Genomic DNA, 21,513 nt, shown 5'->3' with positions numbered 1-21,513 from the left:
TCAGACACAGATGTCTCAGAAGCAGAGTTTGCAGATGTGGAAGAATCGGCAGATAGAGATCTGGGTGAAGAATTGGTATCGGAGGAAATTCGTCAGAATTTAAACTTCAAACTTAAACGTCGACTTAATAGTCGACGCTCGGCTATCGATGGTGACGAACCTGATCACGGAGATCGTGTTGGTGCCGAACACGTGGCTGAACAACATGGTCAACATGAGGAATTGGTGGTCCGCGAAAAACCGGTTGAAGAGCCAGCTGAAGAACGCTGTCTAGACGATGCTGGATCGTGGCACTTTTACGAAAAAGATGATTAAATTTTACAGATAAAACGTACCAACCATTGATATATTTGCTATATGTCTACCTGATAATACAACTTGTGCTTAATAACTTGTATATTGAACATTGTATCTTGTATCTTAGTAATAGAGTGCCTTGTACCTTGTACGAGTGCCAATTGTATTATCGCATAAACCTTGTTACAGTAATAAAATATGAAAAAATAACTACAAGACTTATTAATCATTTTCATAAAAACACACTGATGGAGTCAGAAATAGATTATATAATTTGGGATTGACTCGGATTAAAAAGACACGAACGTGTTCGATGTTACACGGTCAAATCATATAAGATATGTAACCATTCTCAAATTATAACAGCATCAAACTTGTACTGTTGGTAAAATCATTTTTACACAACGATACCACAATGTTTAAACAAAATAATATGGGTATAATCAAATCGATGCGAAAAGAGTTTTCCATCTTGAGTGTACAGAAGTGGGATTTGAAACAGCAACTGAAACGTTTGGACGAATTCATGGATGATGTTGAGAAACATATACACGATTGTGAGCGCAAACACGTTATTGAGGGGGATGAATATGGAGAAGAATTCGATCCTGATCGAGAAGAAGTGAGCGCAATGCTTACGCGCAGAGAAATATTTAGAACTCATGAAGATATATGTGATCTGGAACGAGCAATGCTTAGGCATAGGCGAGAATCGATTGTGTTTGGTAAAAAAACGGTGATGATGAGACGAAAAGCACGACCGGCAGAATGGGATCAAATGGTCGACGAAGAACCGGTCAAATCGGTCGACGAAGAACCGGTCAAATCGGTCGACGAAGAACCGGCTCTAGTGCCCGAAATTCTATCGTCTGGTGATGATTACTGCATCGAATCGGAATTGATTACTTTGAGAAAGGCTATAGATAGGCTTGCGAAGTCTACAAAAAAAATAGCACTGCACGAAAGAACTGTGGATGAACTCAACAAACTTTTATAACTCGATCATATATGTATATTCATTATATTTTATATATATACCAATTGTCATATAAAACTGGTGATGTTATACAATGTGCGTTCATATGCAACATGATACCATTTAATAAAACTTGTTATAAACCAAAACTGCATTCTTCTTGTAACACAAAATAAGGGGATTCGGATCGACCAAAAAACTTGATCTGTTACAGACACAATAAGCTTTACAAATCGAACGTGTTTGGTATCACAAAGGATTGAACTGTATAAATATACAATCATTACCGAACTTCAAAAACTATAAAACATCCACAATTTGTTCTCTCGTCAAATCATTTTATTACAACCATGATGACTCGCAAGGCTGAAATGAAATACGTTGAAGATCTAAAACAAGAACTGTCTATGTTGAAGAAACGGAAGACGGATTTGGCTCAGACAATCGCCTTGCTGCAACAACGACTGACTTCGGCCGAACAAGCTATATATGCGTATGCGAACATGGAGCAAGATTATAATATGTTGAAGACGCATAGAGCCACTTTGGATCGGGATATGGCATCGTTGGACCGGGAGCTGAATGTGCTGGAGATAGCTATAGATGTATATGCGCACGCGCATCGTGATGAGATGTCTGATAAAAAAAAAACAAGAAGTATCGAGTTTGGATTGAACGATGTTGGAGTGTGAACTTTATATAATCGAACGTGTTCGATATCAAACTGTCAAAATGTATAAAATAACAAATTCCAAAATAAAAAATTATAGCACCATCAAAACTTGTTCTCATCAAAATATCATTCCACACACCAAGATGTTCTTCAAAGCTGTAATGGAAGTTATTGACGAGTTGGAACGAGAATATGATATGTTGAATCAACATATATTCACTTTGAATCAGGAACTTGTTGCGCTGAATGTTCTACTGAACTCGAGCGGACGATCCATGTATATGTGTGATCGTGCGGGGCGCAAGTATAGTATGTTGGAAAAGCACAGATCCATGATATGTCGGGATATCGGATGGTTGAATCAGCGGTTGAATGTGGTAATCAAGGACATAGATGAGTATACGAGCATAAAATATTATGAAGGATATAGCACATTGTACCACGAAGTAACCGCATTTTCATTTGATCAAGAAGTGTTGGATCGAGCGAGGCTAGAACAAGAATCGGAGGCGTTAGGAGACAGAGTCACAATGTTGGGACAAGATTTAGACCAGTATAAATTCGATGGGTCGAACGTCGAATTGGAAGATGGTGAAACTAGAGTAACACTTATGGACATTAAAGGACACATCTCGTGTTTTCAAAGTATACAGAATTATATGCATTTTGTCTTCCTTATGCTTATAGAAATTAATTGTAATAGTTCGTTCGCTGAAGTATTGCGATAATTAGCCACAATACGGACTTAAATCTAAGCCCCGATTTCAAAAAGCCTAGTTAATTAGATAGGTAGTCACGTGGTACAGTGACGTCATATGCGACCTTCGTCGATCAACTTGTTGTAAAAGTAGTGTTAGATATTTTTTAAAACTCGGGTTTTAGGGGCCTAATTTATTTACCATGGATAACATTTATTTCGATGTTGACAAATTTCCAGAGTCTTATATCTTTTAGCCACCAGTGCATACAAATAGCGACCCAAATGTAGCGAGAAAAGCGAGTATGAAATCTGCATAAATTTGCGAGTAAATAATGTTTACATCGGATCCCTGTTTAAACACAATTTGGTAATGCCATTTCTGTAAACAACTGTAATTAGCGTTGTTGCTTTTCTAAAATAAACAGTGCAATTATTATTAAATTTATTTTTGGAGAAGTTAGATAGGCCTAAATTATGATACGATTATGTATCATTGACAACCAGGCCTACTGTCACGGGTGCATTTCGAAAAAGAAAAAAAAATAATAATAATGATCAAACTTATTGTGAAAATCACAATACTTTTAAATTATTTTATTAAAGCAATTTTATTAGGCCTAATCATTATTTTTTGTTATCAACACGTTGTTACGTAGGAAGTGGGAGCGCGGCGTGCTGTTGTTGTAAACACATACGCGTTCCTTAAAAAAAAATGAAAGCATTATAATTCAATTCAAAGTCGGGAAATATTACATTTTATTATTTATAATTGAAAGTCCAATTATCTTTTATCTTTAAATTTCTTTTTTAAAACTACCAGTTGGTAGACACTGCTAGCAAAGTTCTGCTTATGTTGTTACAAGGTGAAGGTCAGTTGGTGCGAGTGTGTATTGAATTCGAGAGCAGAACGGAAAGCATATGCCGTAGGCCTATATGTTACAGTGCGTAGCTTCGATAGAACCACTTTCTCGCAGTTTATCTACGTATTTGTCCAAGTGCTTGTTAGAAAAAGTACAGGGACAAATTCTACTGGGGGTTTTTATGGAAAAGTCGTTGAGCCGACAAAAAATATTCACGTCTTGTCCCTCATACCTTCCTTCGAAAATTGATAAAAAACACAGTCCAAATCCTCTCTACTGACAGCAAGTACACCCTTAAACGGCACAAAACACCCTAATGCAGTGTTATTTACAAGCTGTTAATGTGATAATTGTTTGTTTGTCAATTAAATCTAATCTGTTTATGAAATGGCTATCAACTGTTTTCAAATCTTCTCGCTCGAGGTCGCATATGACGTCACAGATAATGGCGCGTAAAATATCGAAGAAAATATGCATATCGCAAGATTTGAATTTCATCGCTTTTAAACTCGAAAACTACGCAAACTGTTTCATTTAAAACACAAGTAAAGTAGTTTTAGGCATGAAATGAATTAATTTTGCTGAAAAAATTAAAAAGTTTAAAAACATGCGATGTGTCCTTTAAGGACAGTTTATTAATGCAAAGAAGAAGATCTGCGATCAAAAAAGATGTGTAATTTGGTCATGTTTATTGTATATATATTATCTTTGTACTATGTGTCTGTATATAATTTCATGTAAACAAATGTTATCATTATATAAAAAATGAAAACGAACTTACAGCATTAGTTATCACTTGGTACAATTCAATTGAACGCGTTCGATATTGAACTGGTAAACTGTATAAAATGTCAATTCCACACATTCAACTTGTACTTTCGTCAACCCAATTTACATTACAACACCACGATGTACTTCAAAAGTAAGGAAATGAAATTTATTGGAGAGTTACAACAAGAACACGATATGCTGAAAGTGAAAAGGTCCACTTTGGCTCTGGAAATTACCACGCTGCAAAAACGATTGGATCCGAACGGACGATCTATGCGCGTGTATGCACACATGGTACGAAATCACGATGTGTTGAAACAACAACTAGTCGTTTCTTGTCGGTATATGGAATTGTTGGACCAGTGGATATATGACCTGAAATGGTCAATAGTAACACGTATGAACTCGCATCGTGGTGTGATACCTGATAAAGAAGTACTGGCTAAGAGACAAAGTCGACTGGAACAGTCTAAACACAGGCATACCCAGGATCGGACCGTGTTCGCATTTAAACAGGAATTACTAGAGGCGGAGCGATCGATGTTGGGTCAAGAATTGAAAATCTTGGAGCGAGATGGGCAGTCGGGCGAGTCGTACGGATTGTATGAATCGGACGATAGTGAATCTGAAGACAGTGAATCTGAAGACGAAGATTTACCACCGAAGATTGTAAAGAGACCTAGATTGACCCTTATGGATGTCAAAGACAGCTCATTAATGAAAAAAAGATTTGCGAATGCCACGCCAATAGGAAGTGCGATACGGTCATGTCTATTGTATATATATAACAAACTTCATATTCTTGTACGCTGTATACATAATCATGTAAAACAAAATGTTATCACTATATAAAAAATGAAATCGAACTTATGACATTAGTTATCAATTGGTATAATTTCATTGAGTATCGAACGATATCAATACGATTCGATACAAAAATATATATTATGAGTTCTTCCATAAATACGAGTTTAAAGAACTGTGCGTCTTTTACCACGTCGATATCCTGTGCTTGGTTATATAAACTTGTATCGTAGTTTATATATTATATAAAAATTCCTAACACAAATGGTATGATTGCTGACAATTTTATTGATTTGACAATATTGTAAACATATATGCAGAGTTACCAAATATAACAAAATGTGTAGATCGCAAATCACATCAAATCTACATGTATAGATTTGTTTAGATGAACACGAATACGACACATGGGACAACGTTTAAGTTGTTTAGCACACTCGGCGCAAGCGCACAAATGTCCACAAGGTTGTAACAATACGTAGGCGCTCTTAACCATACAAATTTTACAAATTAACATATCTTTCAAGTGTTTGGTCTGAGTTAATAATAGACCAGCATCCATATCATAAACTGCGCGCTCAAAATCGTATCTGATATTAGGCTCTTCCGCAAGACCTGCAAGTCCCAACGAAGTCTCGGCTGTAGTCCCAACTGTAGCTTTGGCAGTAGCTTCGCTTTCGGTGATAATTGTCTGAAGCGCAGTTTCATCTACATCCTCACTCGCAATCTTGGTAGTCGCGTTCATTGCGAGCAGACTGTCTAAGACACATTCAGCACTGATACTTTGTATATAACTACTGTCGTAACTGTCACCAATCAAAGATCCAAATGCTTCTATCACCGAGCGGCGATCGAACTCCATCTCCAACATAGTCGTGAAGGCTGAAAGTGTAGTAATATCGATACCTGTCCTATCAAGTATTTCTTCCTCACGGTTATGGGTTGGGAAAGAATTCATGTCATCCATGGCTCCTCTTGTGTAAATGTATGATAGAGTTATGGAGTTGTCATTAAATGAATAGCATTATACACACGGTTTGTACGACGTTACATCGAACGCGTTCAAGAAATCGAGTTACATATATGTATAAAGTATACTTATATTTAACTGATATGTATAAAAAATAGATCAGATCTAACATGTCACATAATAACGTTGACGAAATTACCACCATGAATCAGGTTACAGATATCGAACTAATTACCAACATTGAGTTGGTTACAGACGTGGAACAAGTCACTGATGTTGAAGAAGTCACTGATGTTGAAGAAGTCACTGATGTTGAAGAAATCGCTGATGACAAACGAGATGTTGACGTGGCGAAATATTATGTGGGCTACACTACGTACATTGATCAGGGCGAGGAGATTGGCATACAAGTGCGAGGGGGCGAGTTTAAATCGACGAATGCGCACGGGGAAGGATGTGCACATCCTTGTAGATTTTTTATCATAAACAATCAAATTATACCAGACCTAGATGTTCCTCAGTGGACATGATATGTGCATGTAGATTGATTTTATATCTGTATATGTGTATACTATGAATTGATTTTATATTCACCATGCGATGTTTGTAACAAATTAAAACAAACTATTATTATGAACTACAAGTGTACAGTTATTTATATATTGGAAACACATTCCGCACACTCGGATATCAAAAACACAACACCGACATGACTGACAATAAACGTAAACGAATCGATGATGATGATGATATCGAACTTAGAAATGTAAAAAGATCTCGTGTGGTACAATTTCAAGACCCACCGGACCATCGTGAAAATCCCAGAAAAATTAAAAGGGAACTTACACCCGCTAGACGTGTTAAAACTTCTGATGAAAATGTAGATACATGTGTATTGTGCAACATCGCACGGCATCATGAAGATGATCATACATAACGGTGAATGGTTGGGGACATGTCGACACATGCAAAATCCACTTCGAAATTTGTGTACCAATAACCAATTTAATTAAAAATCTTACTATATTAATTTGCGTTTACGATCGTTTACAAAAAAACGAACGCGTTCAACATTATCGTCTATATATACCGGAGGACAGCTCAATACGAATCATAACACATTGTTATACACGAGTGAACTTTGGTAGTGTTCTACAACGTTATATATCATCATGGAGCAACCGATGCGCACTAAGACCAACGTATTGATGAGCAGAGTTGAATTTGGGAGCGCCGAACATGCGGATGTCGATCGACAATGTTCGGAATATACACATGCGACCCCATATTGGTTCGACAATACGATGGAGACTCTAAAACTGAAGAATGGAAAACCGCTCGCAGTCATCGCGAAGAGTTCTCAATTTATGAAATTTGTTATGTATCTGAAGCACAAGCTTGTATACGGGGAGGTTGGATATGTCGGGATGCCCACCGAGTCACAGAGATATGACGAGATATTTAGAAATTTGACGGATAAGCGGTTAGTTGTAATTCGTTACAACAAAGATGTGACAATGCAAACTCGCCAACATAAGGCGTTTGTGACATTTGTTAGAAATCTCACAGAGAGATTTAGAATTTGCGATGGTGAAGGTGTAGCTATCGAATCTGACATCCATATCCTGATCTATACAGATGAGACTGTTCCCGTACAAGACTACGATGTCAAATTCGAAGGATTGACAGACATTGTTACAGAAATTGAGGTTGGATCGTATGATGTTAGTAACAACACGATGACCGAAGAAGACAGGGTTCAAGCGAAACTGATGTATCAGAGTAGGATTCAGAAAAGGAGAACTGATACGTGTGACGGTTATATGTATAAAAAACACAAAGTCCGTGAAACCCCTGTGAGTTCAGAGGATGTACCGAACGTGGCCGTATACAAGACTCGTGTTGAAACGCCAGAGGTGAGACCAAGGGAAAAATCTGTTAAGCGGCAAAAGTCCAAACCGTCCGATACATCGGCGCAATTATTAGGATTGTTTGATGGTACCGGAAAGCGACCTGCTGTATCTAAGAAGAGTTCTACCCTGAGCGAAGATGATAAACGTAAGCTGGTCGCACGATCCTTGCAAGTTATAAGCAAAGGTGTTGCTGAGAAAGAAATGGTGCCCAATCGTGACAATGACGATTTTCCCAGACAGGAATTCCCTGCGCGTCCAAACAGTGGGAATAAGAGTGAATACAAGATTTGAACTCCAATGTGATCATTTTGATGACTGTTTATTTTTGTACATATTTGACATAACTGTTGAAATATGCATATGACTTAATTATAAAATACAAGTATTGACAAACTTTATACAAATCTTTATTCAGTCTTTGATTAGATAATTACGTCAAGAAAGCCTTTACGGTGCTCCTGTGAGTAGCGTTACATAATGGACATTTGCGACCTTTCATTTTAGAATAACACGGGCTACACGCAGACAAGTGTGCACATGGTAAAAAAACGAGACAAGCGTCTTCTTTCTTACAGATTTTGCAAATTATCCGACGCTTTAACTCGATGTATTGTTTTTGTACATCTGACAAGGAATCATTAGAATTGTCATTCAATAATTTTTCCAAATCAGCAAGTTTGGATTCCTTGACTAGTCTCAGCTCATCTTTAGTAATTCCATTCTGTTGAGATCCCACTCGAGCTTGTGTAAATGTATTGTCTAGAATGGCGTTCGCGACATCATTCATTGTAACATGTTTAAATGATGCATCGGCAATTATCATCTTATGCGTAATTGCTATTCGATTACTATCATACCCTTTGCTAATATGGTCTATCACAGCAGGGTGATTCGCAAGATCTGTTGCGACATTATTCCCGACTCTAGCTTCCTTTAATATCTGTGAGATTTTGGAACATGACATATGCGAATCGGTCTTGGCTGCGGCTTGTACAGTGGCGATATATCGTGACCCCACCGCCTTAAGTAAAAAATCACAACGTGGTTGCCAGCGAGCATGCTCGATCCAAGGGTTATCTTTGGGTTCCCAGTTCTTTAACTTAAGATCACAGTGGTGACATGATGTAGAGTCGTTGTCTCCGATATAAAAAAAACCTGAGTTCGCTAAGCTATGTGTCGTTGGCGTCGTTCCGGTAACACATCGCCACATTGAAAACGATTTGAGACGATCGGGTTCATTCACCATACCATTATGAATTGGTTCCGTACTCCACATTTCTCGTTTATATCCAGCCATTAACTTGGCGACCTCGTATTGTATGTCGGCATATTTTAGAACGTCTGGCGATCTTTGCTCTGGTGTCGGTACAGACGACTCGCTAACAATTTCTGGATCGGGACCGATGTAGTCCAAAGTCCTATCGATTAGCGGTGGAAGAACGTCTGTTGGCATCGGTGATAAAGGAGCTTCGATGATATCCAAAGTTTTATCGATTGGTGGTGGAAGAACGTCTGTTGGTGCCGGTGATGGAGGATCTTCAATGACATCCAAAGTTTTATCGAATGTTGGGCGGAATATCGCTGGAGTGGATTGTGTATAGGGAGTAAACAGCACAAACGTTGCTGCGGGAGCCTTTGTGGGAGATGGTATTTTGGGCGGCTGTAGCATTAGCTCTTCGTGCGAAGGTAACGGTAGTTCTTCGGGTGGAGATCTTTTTGACGTCCTGGGTGGACGTGCTGTTAGGTCATCGACTGGAGGCGACCTTGACTCTTTGGGTTTAGGTAGTGTGAGTTCTGTATGCGAAGGTGGCGTTGACTCTTTGGGTTGAGGCATCGTTAGATCTTCGGGTGGTCGTACTTGTTGTAGCGCTATAGCTGCTGCGGCTCCTGCGATACGTCTCTCCATGGGATCGAGTGGCTCGACCACCGGCTGGTTAGGGAGTATTTTCTTGAACGAGCATGTCGTATTGTGAATACCATTTACATTATCAGCGTCGGTCATGAAACCAGCACCTTTAGCTTTACACTCAAAACATGCCAATGTGTCACTGGTACCACTGACAACATAAAACCCTTCTCTCGCAAGCCTAAATGTAGATATACTGTTCGATGGGTAATTGGCAAATGTGCTAATTCGAATCATTACGTTATCCATCAATAAGTCTTCGCTACAACCGTCATTCTTACGCTTCACATATGAATCGAAAGGGGACTCCATCGTCAATCATCGGTTGCATTCGATTGATATCGAACATTAATAATAATGAACGCATATATACACCGACACTAAAAATCTATCTGTATGAGAAATAACATCTAACGTGTTCGATTTTATATAATTCTGGCGTTAAACAATATTATTTATAGATATTACTACAACTGACAATTCTAAAATATTTCCTCCATATTTTATCACAAAATTTAACATCTATCATTTGTTGGTATTAACGTGCACAATCATGAATGTGTCGGCACCAAAATTCGACCAAAAAAACAAACCCCAAAAACGGGCTAGATCTATGAATATGGCCGAGCTCGTGGAAGCTCTGGAAGCAAGCGTTGCTCTACCAACACGAATACGTAATAAGGATGATGAAGTTGAGTCCGATTACGAGTCTGGCGACGATGCTGATAATTACTATTATCGCACACCCATAAATCAAGATGACCAAGAATGTCACCAACAAGAATGTGAACGAGAAGTTTGTAAAAGGAGATATACACGTGTGGTCGAAGACTTGGTTGAACCTCGTCGAGAATCGCCCATACCTACTATGAGACGATATAAAAAACCCGATAAACGTAGGATCAATGCTAAAAGAAGGATTGCTAGATTTTACCCATCGACTAATGATGTAGAAATGTCCGCAGATAGTCTTGATTACTAGAACACGTTCGATTTATATGTAGTATAAATATAAGCACACCGGTCATTCCAAAATAAAAAATCAAAACCAGCAAGAAGACTAATCAGAGAATATGGATACTAAATTGAAGTTAATTACAATCTACAGGATCCTGTCTAATTATTCTGGAGCTAATATGATAGTTCAAGATACAATCGATGATATGTTGGTGGCCAGACTCGATCTCAACTTGACATTGAAAATAGTTCGTAAAATGATGGGTGCGGATACTCGCGACACACCGTCGGTCACAAATCTATTATCAACCATGGTGAACAGTGGTTGGGTTGTGTCCGGGCGTAGCGGTGCTAACATTGAACTATACGAAAATGTACTGAAGCAGATGATAAAATTGAACGAATGTGCTAAGAAATGTGTATTTTTACTTAGACATTTCGACATCGTTTCCGAACAAGATATTGTTGCGGTCGAGATGGGATCATTGGTGCCACACGAATATGTCGTATATCCAGTCCATGACGGGAGAACATTCACAAGTCGGCCATCTAAACGCAAATTGGACGTTATGGACGATGCAAACCCTGGATGTTCCTCAGATGTACAGAAACGGTCGCGTATCTAGACTATTATGGAAATTCGTTTTTGTTAATATGTGTATACCGTGAAACTAAATGTGCATTTAATCTTATGTTATGGAATGCTTCTGAATCATGTTAACCTGTTGGTTTGATATTGTTTTATATAATCACTTGTATAATAAAAACTATTGGTAAACATATATACGTATTGAATCATTTAATATTTGGTGAGTCACAGAATGACGACTGTCTTCAGTAAATAATGAACGAGTTCGACATTTTGATTATAAAGAACTCGCTTCATTTAATGACTCTTACAATCTGCACTCAAACGATTGTATTGTTCGACTATACGCTAACAAAATGGGATCCAATATGTCTCACGACTACTATGTCACCAAGGATGTGATTGAAAAAATAGAGTCGTATGATGATGACTATGGCGTGTGTATGGACGATTATTTCCATTGTCCCGCCAATCGCGAGAATTTCGATGATACAGAATTGGACAAACATCGCATAGTTAGGTTACCGGAGCTGAAGAAATTTGCTGTACGGAGTCGTGCTGCTAACAACGATAGCGCACAACTATATCAAACTGGAACCATGTATGTGATTATATATACCCGCATAGACTGGGGATATATGATGACGGTTAAGCGATTGCAGAATAATAATCCCGCATTAATTCATTATACAGCTATCGCTGGTGTCCAAAACGTCAATGCTCATTTCAACAACTATGAGCCTCAACTACACGATGTTCCGGCTTTCGATCTCGATAGCTATAACTCTATACTGCGTGGAGCCAAGATCGATACTTCAATTGTGCTCCGAGTGACAGATCTGTTGTTTGCACCTCATGTCAAATCGACCCGTGTACAACGTTTGTCGAAAGATCGGTACCTCAATTTTGCGATGGACGATTTCATGAAAGATTCTTACCCGACAGATGAAAAAGAAAGTTTTATCGCGACACACGATGAGGACAAATGTTCTGTGTACCACCTCCTCCAAATACTTCCTTCACCACTAGCAGTTTATCACGTGCACAAATTGGACTACAGAAATGTTCGGGATGAGTTAGATAAGGAACGTCACGAATTCGATACTGAAAATATTAAACGTGTTACAGACTACAAATTATAAATTGTATATATATATACGTGTTAATTAATACCTAGCACAACTCAGCATCTTAATTATACGAACTTGGTCGTATCACCATATATAAAAGGAGATTGATAACATGGATGGTCAGGATATTGAAGTTTCAGAAGACGTTATTATGGATATACCAGAGAATCAAGAAGGTCTCCTAGAAGTCCAGAATGTCATGAGTCTCGGTACAGATTACAAGTCTGACCCAGAAGTTGATACGGATGATTGTTGTGACGATAGCGATATTGATGATGAATGCGATGATGGTGTTAGTGCAGACCACATTTTTGCTATAACAGCCACATGCAAAAAGTTACTGGGGGATATCATAAATGATATTAAATCTAATGGTGCCGATGTGGAGTCTGATGAATCTAGTGAATCGCCTGACGATTTCATTAAGGAACTCGTGTCTCGCAATCCGGAGGTGAACTTGTATGACTACGAGCAGTATAAAAGATTCTGGCGTGATATCAACCATGAGGAAATGACCGAAGATGACTATGAGAGATACAACGCCGTTGTGGGGAACGAAGATGATACAGACTCTTTGTGAAACTTTATATCAATCAATGGCAACATTATTGTTTGTGTGTATATATAATACTTATATCGCATGTATGTTTATTATATATGATCATGTAGTTAAATAATAAACCATGTTACATATAGCATTTGATATCTATGTGATTATTTAGTGTCGTAACATCTTCAGAGAACACTCATAGTTTGCTTTAATGAAGTGTTCAACACGTTCGATATATTGGAGTTTTGTGGTGTATATTAATACATTCGTGACAACCCAAGGATTATTCCAGCTCACCTTGTATTTAGTACATACGAACTAAATAATAACCATGATGAACCAAAGCATTAGTACGACCGATTTCATAGCGTACTGTAACGATATATTGAGGTTACCCATTGAATACCCGGCTCCACTTCAACAGATGGTTCGTGGTAAACGGGTTGTATCATTGGATGTTAAGTATAAGGGGTTGCGAAAAATTGTGAAAGCGCTAGAGAGCTATAACGATTGTGTAAATATTTTAACTCGAAATGCTGCCGCTAGGGTTTCGGAAATCGAAGCTGCTCTCAATGATATATACTCAAAGGAGACGCGAGCCGGGTTGGCTCCTAAAATCACGATCTGTTCTACAAAGAAACATTCTCAGAGCGACGAATCAGTTGTGGCAAATGTTGAGACCGGCCGTAAAAGAAAGTATGATGACGGGGCTGTATTTAGCGAGTCTACAAAGTCGTTAAATTTCCAAGTTCCAGCACACGAGTCCAAGAAGTTTAAGCCTGCCGACATGTTCAGGAGTAGTATCGATATACTACCAGATGTGAAATCGCACATCAATAGAATCATATCGTTTGAAGATTTCATCACAGCTGATTCCATGGAAGATATATTATCACAGTTGGAGATCGAGAACGTTGAGAATTCTACGGTTGCCAGTTCGCGTATCTTGAAATGGCATAAGCAGAGATGTGATGAGAGGAATGGTGATCCAACCAAGGAAGATTTCTGGATCGAATTGCTGACTCGCCTCATGGATTTCGCTCGGTACATGGACGACGTAGCGTACAATAAACCTGACAATTCACCCGAGGCTGCAGAGATCAGGACTAATGCGATTATCGCATTGAAGCCTATGTTGGAACTTGTGTGTGGTGAAATCACCTCTGTTCATATGGATTTTATGTCGACCGCTGCTGCCCGACATGGCGTTTGGAGAATCGTTTGGTTCTTGGGCAACGTAGTTAAGATAAACATGGACATACTGAAACTCCGCAAGCAACCGCTCTCGCGATCTGAACTTGCGATGTATAATATCATAAATACCTTCAACACCATCGAGAGTATTGAAGAGTCGATATGCGAGGAGGATGGTGACAGTTGTGACGAGGAATTTGTGGAAGAACTTTAAGCTATATGTGTAGAACATTATGTATATGTGTGTATGCGATCATGATTGTTAGTTATATGTTTTATACCTGTATAATTTGTACTACATCGATATATATCTATATGTATAAGTTACATAAAATATATTAAAATAAATCTATGTATAAACAGAACACGATTGTATTCAATTCATCTGCAAGAGGGTGTCACAGATATTTTTTTTTACAAAATGGATTGCCCCAAGTGTAATTGGATTTTTCGAATCGTAGATTGGGATTATAGCGACTACGAGAAATTATCATCTCTAGACTCGTATTATAGGTTAGTCGTTAAGACTCTCGGTGACAATGACGTTCCTGTTCTAACCGGGTACGTGCAATTAGAACTAAAACGCCGTTGGAAAAGCTTGACTAGACTATGTCCGACTATAACTTGGATAGTTCCGACTTTGGATCCTATAGCAGTTGTCAAGAGAATGAAACGTAATGGGATGGAATATGAAGAGACCGGAAAGTTGCAAAGGCGTGGGAAGTCTAAAGATAAGCGCTATATCATTAGGGATTTGGTAGCATACGGTCCTCATAATCTCAACGACAACGTTCGCATGAGAAAGAACGGGTTTATCGCTGCTATACAAGAAGCTAGAGACAAGCGATTGGCATCGAGTACTAAGTTGTCGTATAAAAAAAACGCACATATTGGAGCCTTTATACATAACTTGGGAGCGTTGTTAGATGGTGCTGGACCGAACTGTAACGCAAACGGCGAACACTTTACCAACTTGGTGGGCGTTAAGGCAGTAGAACCACTCTTGACTAAGTTAGATGTGTTAAATAACGATAGGTTTATAAACATGCCCATGACCGGGTTTAAGGAAGCCATGGCGGTAGCTGGCATACTCGTGCAGGAACAGTACAAGGATATGTCTATAGACGACGTAACATTTATTCTCAAATGTATAAACGACATAGTTGCACTTCTAACAGATTACGACATGCTATGTAGTCAATCTGTGTAATTTCTTTTATTTAAATGGATGAGATGATGTTGTCGTAAAACATGACTAGTCATTATTCTGTCGAAAAGTACATTCACAAGAAAACATGGTTAAGTTTGGTGTAGTTATCGTAGCACTATGTGTGAGTGGAGCATTATCTGCTGCCGTTCGCCAACCTATAGATGGTGATTTTTTAGTGGCAGATAAAGATCATCGTGTCGAGATTGAAGAAGGTTCCGGGGGTGAATTTATCCACAAGCCTAACATCCATCACCATAAGGATTCTCATAAGGACGTTCATCATATAAGCATAGATCACGATGATTCTCGACACAAGGCTAAACCTGCTACAGAAAATGGGAATGAAGGAAGTGGATTTGGGTCGGGAGATCATACTGTAGAAATGATAACTGAAACCGTCGACAAGGATACCATTCATCAAGCAATCGCACAGATGTATGGTTGTAGGCCAGAAGAAATACACAAGTTGCGCACGGACGACGTCATTGACATCTTATTAGAAGTCGTGTCTGCAAACATCGAACAGGATAGGTTGATTGAACAATTGGCTAAGATAGTGAAGAGAAAGCGGTCCGTACTATCGGAGGCCAAACCTCTCCGTTTGTCTAGATCTAGAATGCTTAGGGAGGAACTGTCGACTATATATAGAATGAAAGTTGGACTGTGATGAAACTAGATTTGTTACAGAAACATATAGTATAAGACTGTTATTAAGCTATGAAATTTTAAGAACACTGTGTGATACGATTGATTGTAATTATACATCGTTGCTATATATGTATGCGTATATATAAAAATGAACACATATAAATAAAAGCGATTGTTACAAAGATATAGCTAGTTTTTTCTCTCTCATGAGCGGTTATTTGATACGACGGTACACATTTTTATCACCATCCAATTAACTACGGAGGGCCACATTGCCGGTATATAATATATATATATTATTGGAGAGGCACGGAGGGCATCCTCCATAGCTATTGTTCTCTTAAAACCTCGAACAGCTTCGATTTTTTGATAGTGGGTTTCCCCCAGGTCTCGAACACGTTCGATCATTTAGCTGCGGAGTTGCCCTCCGTGCCGCTCTAATAATATATATATATATACACTGTCAAAGGGCTGCCCTCCATATTAGCCTCCATGATCATCAAAACGGAATCATTTTTATACCCAAACTTTAACCACAGAACAGTCGTATTGAATTCAAGCAATTTTTATTGAAACACATGCGTACATTGAAATATAAGTTCATAAACATTGACAATACATATAACAGATAACAAATGTCTCACACATGGTACTTATCGTACTGATCGATGTAAAACACATCACTATGCGGCATTTTCGTCGGGAAGAAGTTACAAAACACTATAGCCTTCACGTCGGTATCATCCAGGTGTCTGTAGAAGGTGCTGTAGACGAAATCGCACTCGTCACAATCCACGTCAAACACGGAATACTTGGTGATGTTACCAGATAGCGCCAAATAGTCAGAACAACACGTACGAAACATGTTTGAATTCAGTGTTTTGTGCAAATACTGCGCCATCCAAGATTTTCCTTGTCCTTTAGTCTTGCCCACCACAAACAGGACTCTATTGTCAGAGTTAGTAAACGCAGCTAAATCGGCCACACGAATCTGCCATTGTAACATCGATTGGGTCGTGTCGTGAACCTCCGGTTTACTTTCATGTGCAGACTTCACCGCCTTCTCTCTGTTTGCCAAACGAGTTCCCCTTCGCTGAACGGCTGCATTTCTCAGATCGGGTAACATGGGTCGTTTAAGTCTCAACTCCCTTGCGACGTACGTCGCTGGATCCCTCAGATAGCTCGCTTTAAGCATTATGCGCGACATATTCCTCCCATACCAATCTCCATACATATCGTACATCTGAGATGTCAAACGTCCAGAATTCAGATCAGTGGCCGCCTTGATGATCATATTATTTTCGTACTCAGCCATGGCGTCGGCGTCGAGCATTGCTTGTGACAAATCTGACATGGTTTCTTAATAAAAGCAGATATGTATACACATAAATAGCAATCGATGTTCTAAGACTGGAGTTTTTGATTTTGATTTTCATTTTTGGTATATATACCCAAAGGACTGTCGAACACGTTCGATTCTTTAGCTGCGGAGTTGCCCTCCGTGCCGCTCTAATAATATATATATATATACACCGTCAAAGGGCTGCCCTCCTTTCGCTGAACTCCGATCGATTTAAAGCATTTAACACGTTCATGTTAATAAACCAAATTTGGGATATATAAACAAGCTCAGGTTTACTGGAGAACGATCATTTCACTGATTGCTGAATAATCTTGTCTCATTTCATAAAATACGATACATTCACAACAAAATCACTATGTTTGGGTGTAGCAACCAATGCGGCAAAATGAGAAGAAGTAGTGGATGGGTTACCGTTATGGAAGAGGTGACCAGGGTTCGCAAAGAATTGGCACGCGGATCAGGATCGCTAATTCCAGAATTCATCCGAAGTATGGGCATGCACGAGCATTACATTAACAGCCAACCTCCAGATACACTCTACATTAATGATATGCATCGTGATCTAAGGCTCGAAATGCTCGAATTGGACATGGCGCACAGGATTTTAAACGGGGCGAATGCTATGCTGAACAATCGAGCTGCGATCGATGCCATCATAGACACGGTCGCCAAAGCTTCCACGAGGATGAAGACTGGAATTGTCGCCCCAGAATCTGAGTGGCATAGACTGGTACAGTTGATCAAGCACGAAAGAATTTTGCCACAATCGAATGTTGCTGATGCGGATATCGCACCGAGTACCAGATCGGATAACCAAACGGTCTATGTTATGGGACTCGAGAAACCCTTCATTCACGCTGGTAAAAAATGGTTAGAAGCCAAAGGACACGACATCATAGTCCTGCTCGTCCCACCAATGGAAGCTGACTCTGGTGACACGAATTCATCGAAACGAGAAGTGCTCAGGAAAACCATGGTGTGCCTTGACTCGGGATATGCCTATATCAATGGAACAGACATCATCCGGTTAAAGGAGGTTGGGAAACCCAAAATTATCGTGCTATCCACGGAGGTTGTTTCTGTAGGTCCAACCGACATGACATGGATCGATGCTAAAGATTTGAATTTTAGGAGTCTGGCGAGACCCGGGGCTCGATTTGAAGTGGATATGAATGTGTCGACTACCGTACATGCGCATCGCGTAACGCAACCCACGTATCCAGACGTATACACGATCGACCCCGAAATAGTACACGTAATGACAGCCGGTTCAGATGATCACCTGAATACCAACAGAATACGAGCCATCAGATCGCCGGGTTCCAAGCAAGAGAACTGTTCTCATGTGAGCAACACGATCCTTAACGCGTTGTCATTATCAGGCGAAGGACAACCCTTGATAATATCGACGCCTACCCAATATTACCATTTCATCACCGACAGTGTTAAGAAATGGTCGGAATTTCATAAATTATTAACAGTATCTGTTGGGATAGATAATGTAGAATACGCGTTCGACTCGGCTTGGAACGCAGATATTGTGATTGTGGTAGCACAAACGTCGTCTGGGGACACGTTAAATCAGGTACGCCGCGGACATAAGCTCGACAGGATTCTGACAGTATTATCTAACGGATACATGATCAAAAACGATGGTCGTGCTCGCATGCGGGAGCGAATGAACAGACCTATGCTGTTGGTCTTGCGCGACTTTGAGTTGCATCCAATAGCACCGATTAAGGATCTGTACTATCAAGGTCACGAAATTGTTGAACTTAGAGTACCATGTCACATGTATTGCATGAACAAGTGTGAGGAGGAGATGGAATATCAACCAGGCGACCAAAATGATCGACGTGCCGATCAAAACTGCGATCGTGATTCAGAACGAGAACATTCGGATTCTGAATACCCCGATTCAGATTCCGATTCGGACGATTCAGATGATAAACGCGATTCGTATCACGACCCCAACGGGTGGTTTAGTGGTGCGAAAAACAAGCGAGATGATACAGAGTCTCAGACTTCCGAAACTCGTACCCATCAGTTCTCCGAACCCCTACACATCGATGATATGCATATGCGGTATGTCGATCGTGAATCATTGGTTCGCCGACCTATAGGACCACGGGTGTCAACTTGTGGTTGTAAACGCAAGACTACCGAAACCATTTCCACCAAATCTACAAAAGTGTCCAAAGATGCCGATGAATCTTGAATATGACTCTTCGCCAAACTGAATCATTTGTGAAAAACTTTATGTTATGATAACGTGTGTATAATTCAACATTAGTTTATTTTATGATCGTATTGTACTGTTATATATATTCGTGTGTATGCTTGATGTTTTGCTAAATATATGTATCGACAAATTTAAAACAGAATTTCAGTTATTTTTACAAACTTACAAACACAGAGGATGTGATGATTTAAAAACTTACTATTAGAAACGATATTTATATCCAACGTGTTCGACCTTTAATATATCACATTGTATTTATAAGTTGTCCAACATTAGTAAAACATATATACAACCCAAATCAACAGTGTGTACAAAAAAACCATCATGGATCCAGACGAAGAATTTGTATATGGTGACGACCATGAAAACGATAATACCGAATGCTTCGATGATGCCGACGACGAGCGTGAAGTAGACGATTATGCCGATCCTGATAACGATAGTGATTACGATAGCAATGTAAATGAAACACGATCGCCACAGAAGCGAGGCTATACTGCAATTAACAATAGTGGTCTGACGAGTATACATTGTATGTTAGGATACCAAGAAGATTATGGTGATGATGATGATGTAGATATTGACGTCGAACCCGTAACTCAAGTGAAAATAGCTAGCGTCGTTAAGGATGTACCCGAGTTACATAGCGTAGTGTACGATGCCGAGAAAGATCACGATGTGTTTATGACTATCATTAGACGACGAGACGCCAGATTAAAGAAACGCTCAGCAACGAGTTCGTTAGATAATATACGGAAAAAAATGAGATTTGACAATTGTCCTATTCAATTAGAGGATGTTGATAATCCGAGCACGACGCCACACCTCTGTCGAGACGACCAGTGTGACGATGATATGGAACTCGAAAACTCTGTTGTGGAAACTATCACAACAACGTCTTTTGATGCAGACATACAGTCGAAGACGAGCGATGTAGAGTTGGACGAAGAAGACGATTTAATAACATTTTCAGCATTATCATCACCAGCACCACAACCACGACCGAAAACACGTAGAGAATCAAAGAAAAAGACAAGAAAACGCCCCAGATCCAAGTCACCTCTTAGTATTTTGTGATATCACCATTGATGCAAATTGTAACAAAAATGTATTATGTAGTCAATTGTACTATATACCGCACACATGTTATTTGTAATAAACCGATTTTATATTATTAATACAGTATCACTTTCAATATATGAACACAGTCGTTGTAAGGATATTTTCGACCAAAATAATCATGTCTGCCAAACGATATTTCGCCAAGAATAAAAAGCTACTGTTCTACAATGAGTCGGACGAAATATTCATCCGACCAGCCTGTCATGGTGAAGCTATGGTGTGTGGCGGATGTTATCAAATGAAAGTTGATTATGATGCCCATTTCTGCGTAGCTATGGCTAAACGCTTGGGGTACGATGAAGTTGCCAACCATATCGCTAATACTGAAGGTATACAAACCAGATACAGGAGAGTGTGTCCTCCAGATATGGATGAAGCTCATAAACTTAGAGCCTTCTACAACTTCTCTGGAATTCCACTAGAAACAAACCTCAGGAAAGGTTTTTGTATATCGGAAATACCACGGGATATCTTTAAACAGATTACCGTAGCAAGTGCCAAGAAAGCCTTTAATGGCGACCAGTATACTAGAATAGTGACCAACATGATGAAGCTTCATAAGTATCCGAAGACTTCGAGAGGAGCTACTGGTTATGGTCACTTTAACTATTACAAACTATTCGAATTCATGCACGTAG

At 39.3% G+C, this 21,513-nt stretch overlaps 1 protein-coding gene across 1 annotated transcript; it reads right to left on the bottom strand.

Moving 5' to 3' along the window:
• Nucleotides 1–8,394: 8,394 nt before the first annotated feature.
• LOC125662965 (uncharacterized) lies at nt 8,395–10,182 on the bottom strand. The gene has a single exon (XM_048895302.2). It carries the CDS (start codon nt 10,180–10,182, stop codon nt 8,395–8,397), a length of 1,788 nt encoding a protein of 595 aa, XP_048751259.2.
• Nucleotides 10,183–21,513: the final 11,331 nt, after the last annotated feature.

Source organism: Ostrea edulis, chromosome 8 (genome assembly GCF_947568905.1).
Source record: "Ostrea edulis chromosome 8, xbOstEdul1.1, whole genome shotgun sequence".
Taxonomy (NCBI): domain Eukaryota; kingdom Metazoa; phylum Mollusca; class Bivalvia; order Ostreida; family Ostreidae; genus Ostrea; species Ostrea edulis.
This window is presented reverse-complemented; position numbering and strand designations above follow the sequence as displayed.